Source organism: Argopecten irradians, chromosome 6, assembly GCF_041381155.1.
Source record: "Argopecten irradians isolate NY chromosome 6, Ai_NY, whole genome shotgun sequence".
NCBI classification, from domain to species: Eukaryota; Metazoa; Mollusca; class Bivalvia; order Pectinida; family Pectinidae; genus Argopecten; species Argopecten irradians.
In genome coordinates this window covers 3,845,083-3,868,826 of record NC_091139.1, presented here as the reverse complement: position 1 = coordinate 3,868,826, position 23,744 = coordinate 3,845,083, and the positions used below count along the sequence as shown (strand labels likewise).

The 23,744-nt window shown below is 36.0% G+C and overlaps 1 protein-coding gene across 1 annotated transcript in view; it reads right to left on the bottom strand.

Annotated features, from left to right (window-relative positions):
• LOC138324751 (3',5'-cyclic-AMP phosphodiesterase 4C-like) overlaps positions 1-16,602 on the bottom strand; it is a 267,694-nt gene extending 251,092 nt beyond the window's left edge. The window contains exon 1 of the mRNA XM_069269870.1: positions 16,525-16,602. Within this exon, the coding sequence (XP_069125971.1) occupies positions 16,525-16,587 (63 nt within the window). The 5' untranslated portion in view covers positions 16,588-16,602. The remainder of the gene's footprint in view (positions 1-16,524) is intronic.
• Positions 16,603-23,744: the final 7,142 nt, after the last annotated feature.

Genomic DNA, 23,744 nt, shown 5'->3' with positions numbered 1-23,744 from the left:
TCGTCGTTGTTGCTATATATCATATATATGGATGGCTTCAATCTTATAGAAATCAGATACATAGCCACCAGCTACTACAAAGGACTCTACCTCATAGTGACCTTGGTAGCTGTATGTATACAACATGGACAATGATGTAGAGTGAAACCTCTCTTAGCAACCACCTCTGTATAAAGACCATATTCCTAGAATCCTAAATGGCCATTTAGAGCATAATTCAACCTGTCTATAAAGACCACATGCTTATTAAGACAATATTCCTAGAATCCTAAATGGCCATTTAGAACATAATTCAACCTGTCTATGAAGACCACCTGCTTATTAAGACAATATTCATAGAATCCTAAATGGACATTTAGAGCATAATTCAACCTGTCTATAAAGACCACCTGCTTATTAAGACAATATTCCTAGAATCCTAAATGGCCATTTAGAACATAATTCAACCTGTCTATTAAGACCATCTGGCTACAGAGACAATTTCCACTGGTCCCTTGAGTGGTCCTTACAGAACATGTTGACAAGCAATAATTGCGTATATAAATAACACACTGATGTATAAATAAACATATAAACAATACAATAATAGATCTAATTACTAAATCAGTTTCAATAACTTCTTAATTATCATAGAGTATGTCTGTCCATAGCCTGAAGCTCAATATACCTACTCAATCTCATTTAAATGTAGAAATACATAACTGTATTTATCACTCATTTTCATTTATTCTATCACCAACTTTTATAACATTTTTACCTTTTTCACCAAATATGAAGACATTTCTATAGATAATGTTATTATTGGATTCATACAACAGTTATTAAGATATGAAGGACAACAGAATCAAACTACTCTACCTGCAGCGACGTTCTCCTGATTTTCCAGTTAGCCATTTGTTTCAACAAATCCTAAATATGGTTTAAGCACAGAAAACTCCAAAAACCTTCGTTTTCCTATTGAGGTAGATTTTGGCTGCATCCATAGAATATTCCAAATCCCATTTTTATCTCCCCAAGTTCTCCTCATGATGCTTTAAACTTGTCAACAGACAAAAACCCGTCGGTGTTTTTATTCCAACGCGACCATTACGAAACGCTCGATTCTGTAACATGTCTCGTATATCCTAAGTCCTTTTTATAAAATTCACACATGTTACGAAATGAAAGTCTCACATAGTATTCACAAATAACTTCATACTTTAGACTATTGCCATCTCCGAACACTTACACGTATAAAACTCACAGTCAAAGCCTTATAAGGTTTTTCATAATTTGTAATAACTTCATAAACAATATTCCCTAAAATGAAATAAATCTATTTTTGTTGTATATATTCGTGTAGAATAACCTTCCGAAAATTGTGTTGTAAAGTTGGAATATGGGACATACAAGCCTTAATCCCGAATGCTTGTGTCCTTTTCTAAAACCTTTCAATTCAACTTTCGACTTATAAATATATATACAGCATGATTGAATTACAGCCCTGCAAACAAATACAACTATCAATAATGGATTTTTGATCCCTCTACAAGAAACCTAAATCCCTAGTACACATGATGTCTGAATACGTAAACCCCGACACCTCAAGGGCTTAAATACACGTAGCCTTAATCCTAAATTACCATCCATTTGACCTATGGTAGGTAAGGAGTAATTACAGGTGAAGCAGGTGTAACCAATATTTCTACAGTTGGGTATACGTATATACATGTAATTTGGTCAAGTAGATTACCAGGTACTAAGACTTAAACGTATAATACCCCCAAAAATATGCATCCGACCAGAACTGATTGTGTAACATTATGTACGTTAACTCCTAAAAGACCATTTAGCTATATAACCTTAGCTATGACAATATTGTCCTGTAATAGGGTTAATACAAAAACATAATGACATAATAGAAAGCCCAGGAACGACGGTTTAACTAACCTCTGGCTACTTCAAGATTTAATTCTCTGTATTACCTCAATAAAAAGCATTAACTTATAGTACATTTCATTGTGTCCTTCAAACAGTTCAATTAGGCTGGGCCTCAAATGTAGCTAAAGCAAAAGCAAACAAGACATTTTTTTGTTAAATGATTTATTATATTTCTATCTATTTTAGTCTCTTATTAATGCTTCATTTGTAGATGTTTATTGAGTTTAATACAAGAATTAGGTAAAATATCTTTCAAATTTTTAAAACATTATATATATAGACATTAATAATAATGGGTTCAAGTGTTACATAAGATTGAAACAGGAAACAACTGTTATAGGAAAGGAGAAAAAATGTAGCAGCTAGACTTGGGTTCGAACCAATGGCCGAATGCTCTACTGATTGAGCTGCCTGGTCACCAATGATAAGCCCAGGGGTCAAATGCCACTACATTCCTAATTTTTCCATGGCCTTGATCATCAATAAGTTGACCATTTGAATTAATGTTATACAATCAAATATGTATTAACTGCTTTAGACAGTTTGCACAATTGGCAGATGGTCAAACTTTTTATTAAGCCTTATCTTACAACAGAACAGAAATAAAGTAAAATGTGGTGTCTCAAATTGAGCTAGCACAATTTGATTGTTTATTTTGATTTTTTATTAGTTATTTAATATTTCATTTCAAAAAATTGTATTGACATATATACAGTTAAAAGGATTAATTTATAAGTAATGTTATTACAAAGTATAAAGTGTAAGAAAGAAAAAAATAAGACTTTATTCAAATTACCAAATAAAAGCAAAAACCACTTAACTTACTATCTCAACTATTGAATAAAATCATCCGGCCAAAACTAAGAAAGGAACATTTCAGTAAAAGTATATTTGAATAAATCATCAATAATATCAATAGCATTACAGAAAACATATCTGGTCTATACTGGTCTCCTAGACATTTACCATGGACAGCTGTAAATTAAATGGTGTTGTAAGGGAGACCACTCCATTACAACCTCAATTCCTGAAATGGTTGGTACTCACTGTGACACTGACTCAATAAAACACACTGGTCTGCACCTCTATAGAAACACCTATTTTGACAGATCACCTGTAAATAGAGACCACCTCTCCATACAGACCACCTCTCCATACAGACCACCTTTCCATACAGACCCTCTCCATACAGACCACCGTTCCATATAGACAACCAGCCTAATACCTACACAGACTGTCTCCATACAGACCATGTGTTTATAAGGACCATTTCTATACACAGATACCACCTCTCAATTAGAATTACCTCTCTATACTAAATACCTGTCTATAAGGACCATTTTTATACAAAACATAAAGCCACACAGACCATCTCTCCATAACAATCACCTCTCCATACAGACCACCTGTCTATACAGACCACTTAGCATAAGTATTATATAAACCCCAACTTATATACAGACTACCTGTCTATATGGAACACCTCTTTACATTGACTACCTGTTTATCCTGCAATTGCTGCACATACTGATGGATAACTACCGCCGGATAGTGCTTAACTTGTGCTTATCAGTCAATACGGAATGCTTTATCCGTCAATACAATTACATGAATTTGTTCCACATCTGACGGAACATTTTCTAACTTAACCCCGAACTTTAAACTTTCGTTGAATGAAACGTCATTCAGTTCCGCTAAAGCATGACGTCACATTCACTGGAATGACGTCATTTTTAAGATATTGAAAATTTCGCTTGGGGGTGTTGTCATTTTCTTTACTCACGGCAAAGGAATGTATTATAAAGTAATTCTTTGATGGGTAATTATTGTTTTTTAAGTATTTTCATATTGTTTCAGTAATATTACACACTGAATAGAATAACTGGTACTGTTAGCGAATGCGCTTATATATTTCCCATGACAGTGCACAATAATTCGGTTTAGTGAATGAATCTTTACCTCCACATCAAAGATGCGTCTCGCTTCGGGCAAAACCAAGTAAATAAGTGGCAAATTTCTGTGTTTTGAATTTCATAATAGTTGCAGGATAAACAGAATACACGATTAGTATCTTACAATACAAGTTTTATTTTGGTGCCCGTCACGGAAAGTCGAGATGACTCTATATACACCAGCTTGCCATCTGTCCACAAAGATCACCTGTCTGTTTTACACCTGTATATCAGATATAGACCCTTCCTAACCCATCTTAATAATCTCATTCATACTTAGACGATCAGCAATTTAGTTTTGTTAAAGTTTGATTCTTTTAACGTCCTAACAGCCATGATCATTTAAGAACGTGCAAGGTTTAGATTGTGGTGGAAAGCTTGAGAACCCACAGAAAAAAACATCAACCAGCATGGGTCAGTACTTGGCAACTGTCCTACATGGGATTTGAACTTGAAACCTAGAGAGCTAGTGGTAACACTCCACTACCATGCAGCTCAATGAAAGTATTTCAAAGATAACCATATAATTATTTTCTTATTTGTTTTCATACTATATCCGACTTTCTGATTGGTAGATTCTTTTTCTTTATATACTATGACGAAAAAATCCGAGAATGGCGCGAAAACTCAAACTTATCATGACGTCACAATAGAGACGTTAACGTTGCGTATTGATTTATAAAAAATAATCCATTGGAAAATTAATGGAATCGTACGTTTAAACTTATTTTATATTATCAAGTAGTCTGAAAAAATAATTATAAGCATTGATGTAACTATTTTTTAAATTCATCAGGTTTTCTATTATAACCACATGAAGTTAAAAAATAGTGACAACAATGCTTAAATGATTAAAATTGGTCATTTCTCCACAAACAGCCAAAATTTCAAATAAAAGTGTTTTTTTCAGAATTATATAGATTCACACAAAAGTGCACAGAGTCCGATTTATCTGATTCTATGGACACATAGAACTATGAACTCATTTATGCAACAGCTATGTCAGAATATTGTGATAGAAAAGAAAGCGTGTATGGCAGGTTTTGAAAAGCAATTAATTCATTTTGACGCCAATTGCATCACCTCATCAGCTCTCAATATGCTAACTTGGGAGCTATTTAAATTGACGAACACGTTGATGAGAAGGAAATCGAGAGCGAATCTCAATGTTTAAACGACTTTTCTGGGAGAAATTAATGTTGTTACCAGGTTTCAGTTACTCAAAATGAAGTAGAGCACAAGACAGTTTTGAGGGATACAGACTTCCTAACGCGGTAAAGATTATCGACAACATTTTCAATTACACAGACAGAACAGCCTACTGTTTAATGTAAAAATTCACTTGCCTGAATCTGGGCAGACGTAAAAATGTCAATATAAAGCCAAAACATCTACACAGAGCAAAACACAAACCAACGGAAACAGGAAGACTGGAGAAAAAATTCAGCAGACTACATGTTTTAGTACTTACAACTGGAGAAATAATAAAACAAAGGAAGGACAAAACAAAGACAGTGGCATAAAATCTTACATGGGCCTGAGTCAGGTGGACAGTGATATCTCAACCCTCATGAAAGATTTTGACCATCAACCCTCGACAAGCCTCAGGTTGATTAGCCAAAATCTTTCACTCAGGTGGAGATATCCCTGTCCAATTGACAGACCCATGTCAGATTCTATTAAATAAGGGAAGGATAAAACTAGGGAAGGATAAAACAAAGAAATGATGGCAAAGGAAAGGGAAAATCAGGATCTATAAAGCATGTGTCCATCATTCTGTCATTTTGTACAAGTCTCATTTTTCATTATTTTTGACAATAAATTGTCCATGTATCAAGCTAAAGTTTGAGATAAAAGTATACCTTTTGATCAGAAATCTAATAACATTTTAGATTGAGAGAGAACAAGAACAGAAAACCTCAGACAAATATGTAAATAAACTTGTACATCAATCATTGCTAGACCTAATCCAATGATATTAGATTATCACGTTGAGAAACTTCTGACGGGCAATACGATGTAATGTTTCAGAAGTGTCTTGTCATGCTAAACCTCGAACACTGTAGGAGTATGCCAGAGTATGCTTCAGTAAGAACAAGACATACCAAAAGACAGTTTAAAGTCTCTGATGTATCTCTGACAAATCCACATTGTACAGTGAAACCTGCCTTAGTGACAACCTCTGTATAAAGACCACCTGCTTAATAAGACCACTTTTGGCCCAACTGATCATATTTCGATACAAGTTTCCCTGTGTGTAAAGACCACCTGGCCATAAAGACCATATTGCTTGGTCCCTTGGGTGGTCTTTATAGACAGGTTTGACTGTGTACAGGTTTTAATTAAACATCATATGATACGGTCACCTTTTAACTTTAACCTAGGGTGAATTTCTCTTTAGCTCAGTCGATAGAGTGGCCGACCAGTAAGTCTGAGGTCACAGGTTACATTTGGTGCCATAGACCACTCGAAGCGAAAGCTATAAGAGATTGAGAGGCTTTGTAGGAGACAGAACTTGGGTTGGTCTTCGTTCGGGAGCGAACACATTTGAAAGTGGGGAGAGTTGTGTTGAAGGTTTTAATTGTGTTTTTATTAGTTTAACGTCATATTAACAGCCAGGGTCATGTAAGGACATGCCAGGTTTGTTGGCGGAGAAAAGCTAGAGCGCCAGGAGAAAAACTAATGACCAGCGGTCAGTAATTGGCAACTGCCCCAAACAGGATTTGAACTCATGACCCAGAGGTGAAGGACTTTTGCTAATATGTCGGGAAATCTTATCCACTCAGCCACCTTGGCCCCCAGGTTTTAATTGTACATAGTGATAGTCACCTTCTAGCTTTGCCCTAGGGGGAATTTCAGTCGGCAGAGTGGCAGACTAGTAGTTCTGGGGTCGCCAGTTCGAGCCCGGTTGCGGCACACTACTCTTGCCCTGTTACAACTGCATTGTTACCATGTTGCTTTTATTCAAGATTTTATTTCGCTATAGTTGCAGTCAAGTTGATTTTCACGAACCTAAGTATCAGCGAATAAAAAAAAAGGAATAAAGACAAGAGATCCCAGAGGGATCTTGGCGCCCACCAAAGAATGATCTATGTCTGACAATGGAAAGAGGGATCTTTTCCCTGCTTTTCAAACTTTTTCAAACACACTACATATAAAATTTGAAACAGATCGCTATAGTACTTTCTAAGACATAGTGGTAACAAACTTCAACAATGAAATCTAAGATGGCGGCCGGTTTGCCATCTTGTTTACCGATCAGTGCCGAAAGGCATTATGGATCAGTCCTTAAATGTACTATGCACAACTAGGGTACAAGGGGAAACTATGCATGGAATTTGAGAAAGATCCCTTCAGTACTTTTTGAGAAATATTGATAACAAACTTTAACTATCAAAATCCAAGATGGCCGTCAGTCGGTCATCTTGTTTCCGATCGGTCCCAAAATGCAATATGCACAATTAGGGTCCTAGGGGAACCTGTATATGAAATTTGAGAAAGATCCCTTTAGCACTTTTTGAGAAATAGTGGTAACAAACTTTAACCATTAAAATCCAAGATGGCTGCCTGTCGGCCATCTTGTTGACCAGTCGGTCCCAAAATGCAATATGCACAACAAGGGTCCTAAGGGAACTGACATATGAGATTTGAGAAAGATCCCTTCTGTACTTTTTGAGAAATAGCAGTAACAAACTTTAACTATCAAAATCCAAGATGACCGCCTATCCGCCATCTTGTTCACCGATCGGTCCCAAAATGCAACATGCACAACTAGGGCCCTAGGGGAACCTATATATGAAATTTGAGAAAGATCCCTTCAGTACTTTTTGAGAAATAGCGGTAACAAACTTTCACTATCAAAATCCAAGATGGCTGCCTGGCGGCCATCTTGTTCACCGATCGGTCCCAAAATGCAAAATGCACAACCAGGGCCCTAGGGGAACCTATATATGAAATTTGAGAAAGATCCCTTCAATACTTTTTGAGAAATAGCAGTAACAAACTTTAACTATCAAAATCCAAGATGGCCGCCTCTCCGCCATCTTGTTCATCGATCTGTCCCAAAATGCAACATGCACAACTAGGGTCCTAGGGGAACCTGTATATGAAATTTGAGAAAGATCCCTTCAGCACTTTTTGAGAAATAGCGGTAACAAACTTTAACTTTCAAAATCAAAGATGGCCGCCTGTCCGCCATCTTGTTGACCGATCGGTCCCAAAATGCAATATGCACAACGAGGGTCCTAAGGGAACCGACATATGAAATTTGAGAAAGATCCCTTCAGTACTTTCTGAGAAATAGCGGTAACAAGAATTGTTAACGGACGGACGGACGGACGGAAGGACGGACGGAAGGACAGACGGAAGGACGGACGGACCACGGACCACGGACGAAAGGCGATTTGAATAGCCCACCATCTGATGATGGTGGGCTAAAAATGGAATGATTTTCTCATTGCAAACTAAAACAATCATTCAGTGACAAAAATTTGCTAAAGTTTCTGATATTTTCATCAAATCTCAATCCTTAAGACATTATAGGATATAACTGTTTCATTGGCCGATCATAATCACTTAATCTATATAAGGATTAACTTGAATATATTTTTTATGTTATGGAGATATAACACAAAAATCTGAGTGTACTCTAAATAAACCGCGAAGCGGTTTATGATGAGAGTACACTCAGATTTTTGTGTTATATCTCCATAACATAAAAAATATATTCAAATTAATCCTTATAATTCAATTTACTAAAGATAATCTCTTCAATATTCAAAATTCATTTTGGGACTCTTTTGTCTATGAAATCATTACGCCGTCATCTCAGCCAATCAGAAGCAACGTTATAAACGGCGACGCCATTTTTTTTCCTTTATGGGCTGATAAAGTAAATTTTTAAGCCAATGAAAATGCTCGTAACAAGCAAAATTGAATTATACTGGAATCATTTAAATGTATATCTCTATGTAGTAGCAGGTGGCTACTTTTTATACATTTATAATTGTCCTGTCCCATTTCTTTCTTTATAACACACTGCTCACTTAGGACATTTTATCTATCAAGTCTACCACTGTTATAAAAGGTTCATATCCCTCTCCAAAATTTATAAATCTTAAATCAGAGCTCACCTTACCTATTATATTATATGATACACAGTTTTCACTAAGTTTGCAGTTTCAGTATCATAACAATACTGCAAAAATTATAGTATGGACAAGTCAAAGAAAGAAGGATTGACAAACGAGCACAAAGCTAAAACTTTTAGTTTGTTTTTGTCCTATTAACAGCCAGTGTTATTTAAGGATGTGCCAACTAGGTTAAGGAAAAATACTAAAAAACAACAACTCGGTCAGTACCTGCATCTGTCCTACATGGATTCAAAATTGTCGAAATCAAGTTTAAAAGGTGGACGGCTAATGGTAAATGTCAGAGATTTCCAGTAATGTTCAGCAAAGCAATAGTAGCCAATGACAAAAGAGGTTAAATGAACATTTCGGAGGTAAATGGACAATGACAAATTGGTTCAGTAGAGTACAGAAATGACCCGACAGAGAGATATCACTCCTACAGATGGGCTAGACGCAATGGCTATTGACAGACAAAGTGGCATTGTTTGAGGTTAGAAAGTTCTGGTAACAGTAAAGATCAGGCGACGACGAAATCAAGAAAAAAGGACTTGTAAATAAAGTAAGAGACAAACACATTAAAGGCGTGCCTGATGATCCATTCCATTGACTCCAGAAACACAATAAGAAAAGGGACTTAAATAATTTGTCCACACGACAGCTTCAAGACATCAATGTTTGTAGCCTTAGGTGGCTATCCCAGGGAACAGTCTGGATCAATACATCCAAGTGGCACCGATACACGATACAAGATGGCCACCGCTGTGATTAACATGTTGATGTGTTTGTTTGGGGCAATCAGAGATCTCCGGAGAATACTCGAGCAAGACCAGTGGAAACGTCATTGCATATTACGGTAGATTTGAGGCGACCCTGGCAAATTGTCTGACAAAACATTTCTATAGACTAATACTGTCAACAAAACTTGATAATCAGTCATTAAAACTGAAGAAATTCACACACCGTAAATCATTCCATATTCTTCTATGAGATTTCAGACAGAAATATTGGTGTCATGATATCTTGCTGCACTTGAGGGGTTCCATTTTGGTGCTAAAATTGATTATTTTGACATTTCAGAGATATTACTAAATCTGGGCCCAGTTTCACAATCCTTAGCTTTAAGAATTCCTTAACTTAAAATTCTCCATAGTAAAGCATTACAGAAGTTAAGGAGCTTTACTGTAACTTCTGTAATGCTCTGAATTGTAAGATTAGAAATTCCTTAAAACCAAAGAGTGTTCATGAAACTGAGCCCTGCTCATTTTGATGTGAGAAAAAAAAAGCGATGTCCTAAAATCTTGAGCTACACCGTTGATAGCTTTATTTTAGTATTTCATCATCATCATCATCATTAACATCATCGCCACCATCATCATCATCGTGATCACCACCATCATCATCGTCATCATCACCATCATCATCATCGTCATTACCACCATCATCATCGTCATCATCACCATCATCATCATCATCGCCGCCGTCGTCATCATCATCATCGTCATCATCATCGTCATCACCACCATCATCATCATCATCATTATATTCATCATATTCATCATCATCGTCGTCATCACCACCATCATCATCATCATCATCATTATATTCATCATATTCATCATCATCATCGTCATCATCATCGTCATCACCACCATCATCATCATCGTCATCATCATCATCAAAATGACACAACTGTCACCATCGCTGTCATCATTGTCATTATAAAGCAAAAAAACGTACAAGTCAAAATTAGGTCATAGTTATGCCCAGGAAGAACTATTCAGCTGAAATAATGTCTCATTTTCACCATACATGTATCACCAAATAACTAGATTTCTTGCAACAATAATCAAATTACTTCTGAACAAAACTAGAAATTCTTAGATCAATATCAAAACAACAAAAGTACATAACAGAATCCCACAGTTCATAATGCTGCTTGCCGCCATGACAGCTCAAATAAATTACATGATTCACACGACTGTTTCCCTGGGAAAGTAAAAAGTACAACAAGAACTAGTTAAAAGTTCACTGGACCTGAATTATCTTGGATTGAAAAACATCACACCACATGCTTAAACATTAGCCAAGTTTGGAGTCCTCTGTACTCAAAACACTACATAAACGATAGATTTCCTAGACAAATACTACAATCGTACAATCGCTGCTTCAACAGCAAATTATTTCCAATTACATTCTGAAAATAGAGTGTCGTCTGCTCTTGGTATCTAAATGGACAAATTAGCATTTCAGATAAGTGGCAAGAAGAAGACACCACTGATCAACAAATGAGATGAGACTTGTAATGTATTTCCTTTGCAAGGTGTAAATGAGAAAGCAGAAGTTTGGCAACCATCAGGATTTCTTTCCTGATTACAATAAAGCTGTGACTCCAACTTGTCAAAGGTTAATGTCTTTTGTTGCTGTACAGGAAACAAGCCCTGCATGTGTGACATAACAGCACTTCATTATGTTATTAGCATTGATGCGAGGATTAGATTCCCTAAAAAGCCTTCAGCACACATCGAGTTACAGTAAATCAACATCAGGAGACCGTCGTCATCTTTATACTAGGTCAACGATAAAAAGATTGTGTCTTCAAACCTTAGTCTAGATCATACACACTTCAACAGTTGTCTTTTATATCCCTTTTATTCAGCTTTTAAGCACACATATAAATGATTAAGTAGAAGAATAATGAAATATACACACTCCTGCTGAGTGCCGCGACCAGGCTAGAGTTTCATCATTGCTTAAGGAAATCCTGAACTTAACTTACAAATTTCAATAAGAAGGCATTACAGAATTTAAAGAAGGTTCTTATCTCCTTTGCTTTCCTTAAATTCCGTTATACTTTTCTAAAGAAAATTTTTCAGTAAGGGAATTCCTTAAGTTAAGTAGTGTTCAAAATACTGTAGGGGCTCAAATGAGCTATTTAAAAAGAATCATGTTCCATCAGCTGAGCAACAGTGCCGACTGTATAATGTTTTTGAACATCATACATACAAGTTATATCTACCTGTAATTTTACAATTATTGACAGAATCTGTTTCCCTTCCACACTTCCAATAAGGACAAGATTACCGTAGTCGACCAAATAAGCGCCCAGGGCATTTAAAAAATTGATCAAGTGCTAATAAGACGAAATTATTGCAAATCTATACAGTTTTTGGTCTTTTTTATGCCTGGGCAATTGAAATCAAGGCCTCAAAAATGGGGAGGGGCGCTTATTGGGACATGGACGCTTATTGGGTCGAATACGGTTATTAAATATTACACCGGTTTGTCAAGTAGACAGGATTAACTAGTATCTAAACCCTGTCTTAGACAGTCCCCTCATCAGATCTGTCTAGGTCAACTGAGAGAGAGAAACACACAAGTGGGGCATTATTCAAATATTTTCGTGACAAGAGAACAATATTACAGTGATATCATTGTAATATTACACTGACAGATCACTCCAATTTATTACAGATACATGAACACTGGGAAATAATGTCAATAACAGTAAAGAGCATGAAAGTGTGAGTGTCGTAACAAAACAAGGAATGACATTAATGCTATGCGTCTGTGTGATATCTGAACTGGATACGACAGCAATACCGGATGCGACAGAATGTGATGTGAAGGGAGACAATCTGATTAAAATCAAATCTTGATCTCTACGCCATATCTTCTATCTATGCCATTCTGTAACATACACTACTCTCTGTTATGTACGTCACAGAGAGTAGTTTACACAACAGCATGGAGATCAAGATATGACTTTAATTTGATAGATAGGGAAATGACTTGACAGGACAATCAAACAGTATTTCCAATACCTTTTGGGTTTATGATGACAAAAAAGAGGCCCAAGGGCCTTAGCAGTAATAGGAAATTAATTAGATATAGTGTCATGGTAGCCATCTTTGATTTGGGATCGACCAGAGATGTATCAACAGATCATATCAGGATCATTTCATGCAAGTTTAAGCCAAATCAGAACACGAGAGAGAAGAAGTTCAAAAGGTGTTTTCAAGATGGCGGCTGTGGCTGCAATTTTGGATTTCGGTTCAACCTAAAAAAAATAACAACACTTGGTCGGGACCATGCCAGAATCATTTCATGCAAGTTTCAGCTAAATCAGACAGTAGAACTTGAAAATAAGTTCAAAATGTGTTTACAAGATGGCAGCTGTGGCAACCATCTTGCATTTTTGTTTGACACAAAAAACAGAAACAATTTGTTTGGACAATGTCAGGATTATAACAGAGAGAAGTGTATGAAATAAATCGCACTGGTAGAACTGGAGAAGAAGTTCAAAATGTGTTTTCAAGATTGCAGCTGTGATGGCCATCTTGGATTTCGGATCGACCTGAAAATACTACACTTTGTCGGGACCATGTCAGGATCATTTCTGCAAGTTTCAGCTAAATTGTACTGGCAGAACTTGCAAAGTAGTTCAAAATGTGTTTTCAAGATGGCGGCTGTGGTGGCCATCTTGGATTTTGAATTGACCCGAAAAATAACAACACTTGGTCGGCACCATGTCTGGATCACTTTAACCAAGTTTCAGCAAAATCGCACAGATTAAACTTGAGAAGTTCAAAATGTGTTTTCAAGATGGCAGCTGTGGTGCCATCTTGGATTTTGGATTGACCTGAAAAATAACAAAACTTGATCGGGACCATGCCAGGATCACTTTAACCAAGTTTCAGCGAAATCGCACAGATTAAACTTGAGAAGAAGTTCAAAATGTGAAAAGATAAGGCTTGCAAACTTTTGGGTGAACTTCTTGAGGTGAAACAAAGGATTTTCAACATTTGGGTATGATTATGGAGGTGATACAGAGACATTGCCAACCTTTGCGCAAGAAACTTGAGGTGAGACGGAGGAATTGTCAACCTTTAGTGAGATTCTTGATGTTAGACAGAGGCATTGCAAACCTTTAGGTGTGATGCTAGAGCTCTCAAGCATTAAGCAAGCTTTGGCATCTTTTAACTTGAGAGCATATCATATCTAAATCCGAGAGATTCCCCAGTCTTACAAGGGACGAAAAAATCTGTTTTTCGAGTACAAAATATTTTGTTTTTGTCAGAAAGGTTATTCATTATTACAAGAAAGTGTTTGTTGACTCATGGCTGTGAATCAATGAAAAGAAGCATCTTTTTCTTTTATTCACACATTCTCTCAGCGACTAAAGTCTTTCATCGTAAATTGCTTCGATATATTTCCCACGAGGCTAATTTCAACATCTAAATCAATGAAGATCTAATACAGAGTTAAACAACGGAGAATTAGGTTTGGAACGAGGTGCTCTAATCTATCATATCTCTGCTGCTTTTCTTGTTGTTTTGAAGATCATCACTTCTATCCGGGTTTAATGAATTTTTCATCAAATTTTTTACCAATCATTCCCAACATCCAAACCACTTCATGAACACAATCTGAAGGAGACAATTGAACTTAGTCCATCAAATAACACAGGAGTTAACCAGGAAATATGCATCACACTCTTTAATGTGATACAAAAACGAACAAGAGATTCCTGAGGGATCTTGATGCTAACCAATGCATGTTCTCTATAAGGACTCTATTATTCAATTGGAACATGGATCTTTCCTCTACTTTCCCTTTCTTTTCCTTGTACCGTATTCACCGTAATTAGTGCCCCTCCCACCATAAGTCCCCTCCCCTTTCCAGGAGAAAAGTTGAATTGTATAAAAGCCCCCATCCTATGGATTTAACAATGTTTTACAACATGTTATCTCTCTAACATCCGCTTTTCTTTTTTCATCCACAACTTACATTTTGGCTCATTAACATGGACCAATATTGATCATGAGCACGCAATATCTCATTCAATAGTCAAAATCAGATCAGATTGCTAGCTACCTGAGAGTAATGCTATCTGATCAGTTCTACAATGGAACACAGCTAGAGAGACCAATGGAACATGACAAAGAAACAGCCTGGCATTACTTTTTGAGGAAACAAACTCTAATCTGTCAAAATCCAAGATAGTTTTCTGTAGGCTACCATTTTTTATGATCAGGGGAATAATGTTACTTCATACTTTTAGAGAAATTTTGACAAAAAACTTCGATAGTCAAAATCCAAGATGTCCACCTTTTAGGCAATGTTGTTTTCAGATAGGTTCCAAAATGTAGTTATGCACAGCTTTAAGGCACTAAGAGGAGTCTGCAGAAGAAATGAATGAAAGGAACATTTAGTACTTGAAGAGATTCGATTTGCACAGCAAGGGACCTGCAAGTGAAATTTGAGAAAGGTCTCTTCAGTACTTTCCTAAATTAGTGACAAAAGCCTTCAATTGTAAAAATTAAAGACAGTGAGTGAGTTGCCAATCAGCCATCTTGTATTTCATCCCATCCCATAATGCAATAGGCACCAGGACTCCAGCTAGTCCAACTAGTGAGTTTTAAAGCATTCAGTTATATTTGATGAGACAAATATTATTATTGTAAAACGAGTGAGGTGGTTTGGCTAGTACAAAGTGTTAAACACGGTCTCCGTCACTTAGCTGACATAGCATGCTGCGTTGCTTCAGTCAGTCGCAAGTTTATAATGCAGAGGCAGGATTTCCGTGTCCTTGTAGATTATGGAGAGAGACGTTTCAGAATTAACCTTCATACAGAAAACTGCTGTTTAATTAGCTATAAACAACTCTTAAGTATATCTAGTACCAAAAAGCCAAAAAGCAACCTAAGACTTTCGTATTCAAGATGTAAACAGACAATAATTAACTATAAACATGTTTTAAGTACATCTAGTACTCAAAAGCCAGAACGAAACCCAAGACTTCTGTATTCAAGGTGTAAGCAGACAAGGAAACACTAAAATCAACATATCGACGCTGTCTGGCATGGTCAATAAATATGCACCTCCTTCTGCGACAACTTTGTAAAGGAATGACCATAAACGGCTGACCTGGCGAATGTCAGCCAGTGTAAAGAGTTCTGTTTCAAAGACAAAATCACAATAACAAATACCAGATACTGTATTCACCGTAATTTGCACCCTTTCCCCTATAAGCACCCTTCCCCTTTTCTAGAGAGGAGTTGAAAGTTGAATAAACTGTACCCCCCCACCCCCCCACCCCCCCCTCATCCATGGATTTAACATTGTTTTACAACATGTGATGCCTCTCACATCAGCGTTGTATCCCATATTACATTAACTTGGAGTCTTTTACATGTGAATTTGGACATATTAAGGCGTCTCAAAGGATAAAGGCACATACATGTTTACTGTAACAGATTAATATACCATATATACAAAAAGATTGAAAATATGGGATGATTTTTTTCGTCCACAACTTACATTTTGGTTCATTGATAAGTCCCCCTCCCTTTTGTCACAATTATTTTAAGCCCCCTGGGCGTTAATTATGGCAACTACGGTAATCAAAAACAACAAATGATGGTTATAGTTAGTGTATTACAAACCATCAAATGACTTTACAAACATTTTTTTTTTTAAAAGATTCAACTGACCAGAATTTGATTGACACTTTGACCTACCATGTTAGGTATGATGATCATGACTGTGCACTGGGTTGGCCACTTGTCAACTTGTGTAACCATGGCGATAGTCTCCTTCTCCCAGAGTAAAACCTTGACGATTCCTTGTTTATATCCCTTCTTTAGATGCAGTCTACAACAGTTTTGAAAACCCAGAGTAAAACCTTGACGATTTCTTGTTTATAACCGTTCTTTAGATGCAGTCTACAACAGTTTTGAAAATCAAATGTATTGCTAGGGACAATATGTTAATCTACATAGTATAATATTTATAGTATATTCTAAGTAAGCGTTTATAGAATACATTGCCATAAACAGGTTAAGTCTTTTTTGTATACTTATAGGACTATTGGCCCTTTTTGGCCCCCAAATCCATGAAATTTTCAAAACTGTTATTAAGTGATTATTTTGTTGTATTTTCAATAATGACTGTTTTCTAATTTTGCAGCTGTCGTTGCAAGGCATGGTAAATATCCAAAATATGCATGAATTATGAAAAAGTTTTTGTCTATGAAACTATAGAGCACATCCTTGAACAAACTTAATATTTACTGAGAATATGTCTGCACTTCAAATACATCTATAAGAGAAATAAAGAGTTTGTTCAAGGATGCACTCTATGGTTTCTAGAGAACAAAATCTTTCAAAAAATGGCAAAATTGGCAAAATATTTCCAGTGGTTACTATGGCCATCGAAGCTACAAAATAAGAAAACTATCTTTACAATTAAATTAGGGATGTATTATATATGTCAAATCTAAAAATTTGAATACTTAATAACAGTTCTGACGAATGCAGGGGCCAAAAAGTCCTTTTCAGTTTTATTTTTTTCAGACAAGAAGTTAAAATTAACGACCCGAGACGTTTTCATTCATTTATACATGTGTAGATCTACTAAAGGTTTTTTTTTATTATTATTTTTAGAATATTTTAACATACAAAAATTGATACAAAATGGGTTGTGAAGAGATTTTCAACGTTTCAGTGGAAATCGTAAAATGACACGATTTTGGTCCAGAGGTGGAGGTCAAAAGGACAGTAAATACATTTCATATTTATCATTAAATATTGGTTCTGAGAAAGGTCACTTGATAATAGTGAAAACTGAGGATGAACACCAATAAGGATATCATTACACTGTCCAGTCAATCTAGATCAGCCGTCTGTCGTCCGTGGTCATCGTCAACAATTGACGCACACACGTGCACGACATAGACTTGGACGGTCCCCGTTTCTCTGATCATGAGTGGCTTACCAAAATGAAATTTGAATTTCATGCAAGGACTTTCATTTCAGGAAAAATGACAAGAGGGCATACACTTTAGATCAGTATCGCAGTGCACTGCAGGACATGACGGCTGTCGCCGTGGCGTCCACAAAATGCATGCGTACGCGTGTGTCTTATTGTACTTACTTCTAGATCTTTGATTGATTAATAGAGCTTAATGTCCTTGTTCCGGTTATAACCGAGCCTAGGACACTAATTCCAGATCTACTATACTTACGATTTCTTGAAGCAATCAAAGAGACTTCTGCAACTCGCTTGGAATTTGCCCCCACAACATGAACAGGTTACAGGTCACTGCAGCCGTCAGTATCACAAAATTTTGTCCAATGAAACGGCTCGTGCTAGCGCGCGGTTACGCCCACATGTACAGATGCCGCAGATTGTCAATCAAAATCCCGAAACATACATACATCTCATGAAAAGTAATTATGATGAGGATAGAATAAGCAAAAATGGCAAACATGCACATAAAAAAATATCTATATGGTTCGTTATGTAATTAGGCCAAAACAATTTATGTCTGTTTACGGTTACATTGGCTAAAAAAATACATTTGTAGGGTCGGTAGGTCGGCATTTTTTATACATTTTTTTAGTGTCTTTCACTCAAAAATAATGGCCGGAACCGGAGTCTGAGTTCGAAATCCCGACTTTTATTTTTTTTCATTGAAAAGTGTGTAAAAAAATTAGGGTTGGGGGGTAAAAAATTAAGGTCGGTCGGGTAACCCTAAACAGACATATATTTTTTGGCATTATGTGTTATGTGTTGAAGAAGTACAGATTTAGATACAGCATATTTATAATTTTTAATGCTATCTAAATACCTGTTATCAGGTAAATTTTTATTGGCGTGCATGTGAATGGCATTCAAACGTTTGTGACCGAATTTAGTACGTTAGATGATTATAAATCACTATCGCATTAAAATAATACTACGTTCAATTTTAAATTTTTACTTCATTGTATTTTCATATCAATACTTATGTAACAAGTCAACCTAGTATTTTATCCCTGCAGACATGACGAAACCAGTTTTGAGATCTCGGATCAGACGAATTATTCAGATGAGATAGACTTTAAAAATTGCCAGTGGCGTCTTGCTATATAACTAAAACGAACGTAGGAAAATCATTTACAACTATGAATTGTGTTTCCAAATCGCCAAACGAAATAAAATACCATAGATAGATATCTCCCATTATCTACATTTTATACATCGACAATTTCACCAAATGGAGAAACATGAAACTCTTACCACCGACGGAAGACATTCAGAAATTAAATATAAAGGGGCAAGTACATGTACAGTATTCGTTACCACAATCTGTCACCTTTTAAAAAGAGTCTTCAAAGAGTTCTTTTTCACGGTATCAAAGACATTTACATAGGAAAAGAATATTAGTTGTGACTATCATTTTCCATAGCAGCATGTTTATAATTTTACGTTTCTTAAAATTTAGTGAAATGAGTGTTTATCCACACACGTTTAAATAAAGATGCTCCAACGCCGACAGAGCATAAACGATACCCATCTTTTGAACAATAACTCAGTGATGCATAAGCGTGTTTTTATGTGTCTAATCACACAAAATATAGGATTTTTGGTACAAACAGTCAAAGACTAGCATTTCGTAAATAAAGGAATCTGAAAATGTAAAAATATAATCATTGTTATTAAGAGAAACAAATAATACTATAAGACTCTTTCATATGTGGATATGAAGGATAGGGATATTCTACCCGAGGATCACAAAATGTAGTAAAACCCGAGGCTTGCCGAGGGTTTTGCAACATTTTGTGATCCAAAGGATAGAATATCCCTATCCTTCATATCCACTTATGAAAGAGTATTTTTCTTTCATATCTCGACATTTTATTGTAATTTTGCAACTATAATATCCCGCCATTTTGAAATAAATTCGAAGAAATCCATGGCTGAAAGTAAATTTTTTAAAAATTACGTGATATTTTCAACAATTTTTTTTTTAGAAATTTTTGTTGACGCCGTGACGTCATGGGAGGCTTTATTGCATGGGTAGCCAAGCAATACAGCCTCAGGCGGCATGAGTTTATTGCCCTAGATTAGATTACAGTATTAGGTATGTATTGCTACCATCCTGGAATGGTAACAATTACAATAGGTTGTTCTCCCTGTCATGTTGTTCGGATTCCTCCTGATTTAATCTCCGTACAGATAAAAATCGGAGTTGACGCCGAACTCTAAAGATCTGTTCACTTTGATCGGTTTGTCAAAATGACTTATACTTAGCGCTCAGCATAACGAAAGTGGGACGACTGGTTCGCCCGTTGTCAGTGTACTGTGACTGGGTGGGGTGTGTTGCTTGGTGTCTTCGGCGGCATGCTTCAGTGATATAGCACTATAAAAAGGGCAACAGTTCCACTTTACAAGAAGACACAACCGAACATACCGCAGTCTCCCAGAATACGCACCGCGCACTTCACATTCCCTACATACTGCATACATGGGATGCCGTCCTTACATGACCCTGGCTGTTAATAGGACGTTAAAATAATCAATCAAACACAAAATGTATGTAGGATACCGGAATCGGCCGAAGTTTGCCGAATGAAATAAATTCTACGAAGCCGGGAGAAGCCGATCTTAGGAGGGCTAGATTTAGACGGTAAGACCCATTGAATTGGTCAATTTGCAATGTATCATTTATAGATAAGAAGTGGAAATGGCAGTTTTATGACTCATTTCAGTCCATTGTCTATAGTAAAATAGTACATATGTGAAAGTCAAACTAATATGCTTGTAATGTTAATAATACTTTGACATCTAAATATTCCAAAATAAATCCGTATGCCTGAAAAAATGGGAAGCAAACTATTTTTTCTATGTGTTATAGTTTTCTTTCCCTATTACATGTGTTAATTTTAATGTCGTTGGGCTCAGATGTGTTATACGCGGAGACTTTGGAATTGAGGGAATTTCCTGTACGTAGAACTTTACAGTTTACTTTTCTATCATATATTTTGTATGGTATTTACATTAATATAATGTTATTTTAAGTTCTCTTTAAGGTAATATTGCCTGGCCCCTGTGATGTTGCACCACCTCGTTTTTATAAGTTGTGCATGTACGCATTTTACTTAGATATTATGACATGTAGATTAGCTTTACCGAAATTCCTTTGGGGCGAACTTCTAAAAATGTTTATATATATATCATTTTAACACTGAAGACCAAATTTCTGGCCTTGACATGAGTTAAAGAAGCATTTTAAAGATGTTCTTATCTGTTCAAGACAATCTTGTTTAAAATATACCATTAATTAGTTAAATTTGTTTAATTATGTATAATGAGCTGCTAAGGTATGTAGATACTTCAGATAAAATCATGTTCATTATTTTTTCAATCGTAAAACTTTCCTACTGTCTTCATCGACCTGCAGCTTTCGAACCCCCGAGGATCACCCTCATCAGTTGTAACATATCTGTCACGGACCTTGGAATAGCAGATCGATCTACACATGTAAGCAGTTTCACTATTCAATCACTCATGCATGTTTTATTGAACTTGTTATATTGCCGAATGCATTATAAGCGTATTATATTTTTTCTTGGCTACTTTTTATCTATCGAATTCACCGTTGCCCGACAGCCTTTTTGTCCATATCTTAAGACATATTGCACAGATTATTTGTTGTAATTGGTTAATTACATTTAGAAAGAATCAGTAATTACTGTACATGGTGTCCTTTAGATGGTGTTCCAGCAGGATTTCAAAGTCTTTCGTGGTTTCTGCGTTCACGGCCGATTCTGGAAAAAACCTTCATCATCCCTGTTGGTGGTAGTTATTGATGTCTTTGGTGTATTATTTAATTGTTTTATCATTTTTTACCATCACTGATATTATTTTTACTATATTTCGACTTCTGTGTGATGAAATACATGTAGATATATATCCACTTCAGCATCACCGTATACTCACACTAGTTCACCGTCGACTAGTCACTTATACCACAACAAAAACGGGAGTCCTAAGGAAACAATCGCTGGTGTGTGTGTCCTATGAGAAGTCACTTACCCATTGGATATTAGGGACCCCGATCCACCCACCCGATCCATCCACCGAAGAAAGAAACAGGCGTGGATGTAAGAATACTAGTGGTATCACTAGACATTTACGTCAGGGCATACGGGAAGACCAATCAGGGTTTAGGGGAGCTTTGATTACACCTTGGTACATTATGTACCTGTGTTTGAAAGAAGAAAGAAACATATTACTAAATTGAACTTGATTATACTTTTATATAGCAACTAAAATCGATTTTTCTAAATGTCAATATTTTTAATACATATATCTTTGCATCTCTGCTCAAAATTAACGTTAAACTATTTAACAGAACACCTGGAAGTAAGTTTATAACATTTATAAATTATATATTATATCGTCACTTACAAAGTGGGTTTGGGATATTTTTCACTATATATTATTTCTCTGTGAAGGCAATTCCGGTAACTCTGATTTCTTTCTATTATACCTGTATACCCTTGTGATACTAGTGATTACTACTACTAACCCCTGTAATTATCGCCACCGATAGCGGCAACAATGGATTAAACAGGTCCATGATAGTTTGGCATGTTGCAATGATGATATATGATAATATTTTCTAGCACTTATATATGATATATGGAGAGTTAACCCAAAACCTTGTGATTTACATGTATCATAGACTGTTTCAAGAGGGAACAGTATCGACGAGATACATATCACTGATTGTTGTTGGGTTTTTTTAAGTTTTTTTTTAATTATTTGTTTGTTTGTTTGATTTAATTAACGTCCTATTAACAGCCAGGGTAATGTAAGGACGGCCTTCCGTGTATGTTTACACATAAATGTACACCAAAAAGCACTATTTCACACACGAAGGTCTAAGTGAAATATAAATCAGTGATAGTTAAGATGATCAAACAATTAAATCATAAACCAGAGACACCAATATCCACCAATAACAGGGATGATGAATGTGGTTGGTAATGCTGCCTGAAACGGTTTGCCAGAATCACTTTAAAATCCTGCTGGAAAACCATCTAAAGGACACAGTGTATACATACTAATTACTTATACTTTTTGGACCTCAAATATAATTAACCACACACAACATATAATCTGTGTAATATGTCTTATGATATTGACATATAGAGGCTGTCCGGCAAGGGCGAATTCAAAAGATAAAAAGCAGCAAGGAGAAAATTATGATACAATGTATTCGGGAATAAAAACAAGTTCAAGAAAACATGCATGAGATATTGAATAATGAAACTGCTCGATGTGTAGATCGATCTGCTATTCCGAGGTCCACGACAGATATGTTACAACTGATGAGGGAGATCCTCGGGGGTTCGAAAGCTGCAGGTCGATGAAGACAATAGGAAAGTTTTACTATCGAAAAAATGACGAAATATATAACCAAACACAGGTTAATTAATTAATGGTATATTTTAAACAAGATTGTCTTGAACAGATAAGAACATTTTTAAAAAGATTCTTTTACTCATGTCGTGGTCAGAAATTTGGTCTTCAGTGTTATTAATGATATAAGAAAAAACATTTTTGGAAGTTCGCCTAAAAGAAATTTCAGTAATACTAATCTATGCACAACATATAAACTTGATGTTGCAACATCACAGGGGCATCGTTAAGTTAAATTCATGGGAATTAAACATGTTACAAAACGGTAAAAACCATACAAAATATACGATAGAAAAGTAAATTGTCAAGTTCAACGTACAGGAGGAAATTCCTCTAATTCCTAAATATCTGTGTAGAACATATCTGAGCACAACGACATTAAAATTAAAACGTATAATAGGGAAAGAAAAATATAACACATAAAAAATCCGTCAAACGGCCAAGGTCCGGCATATAGTTCGCTTCCCATTTTTCGGTCATATTGATT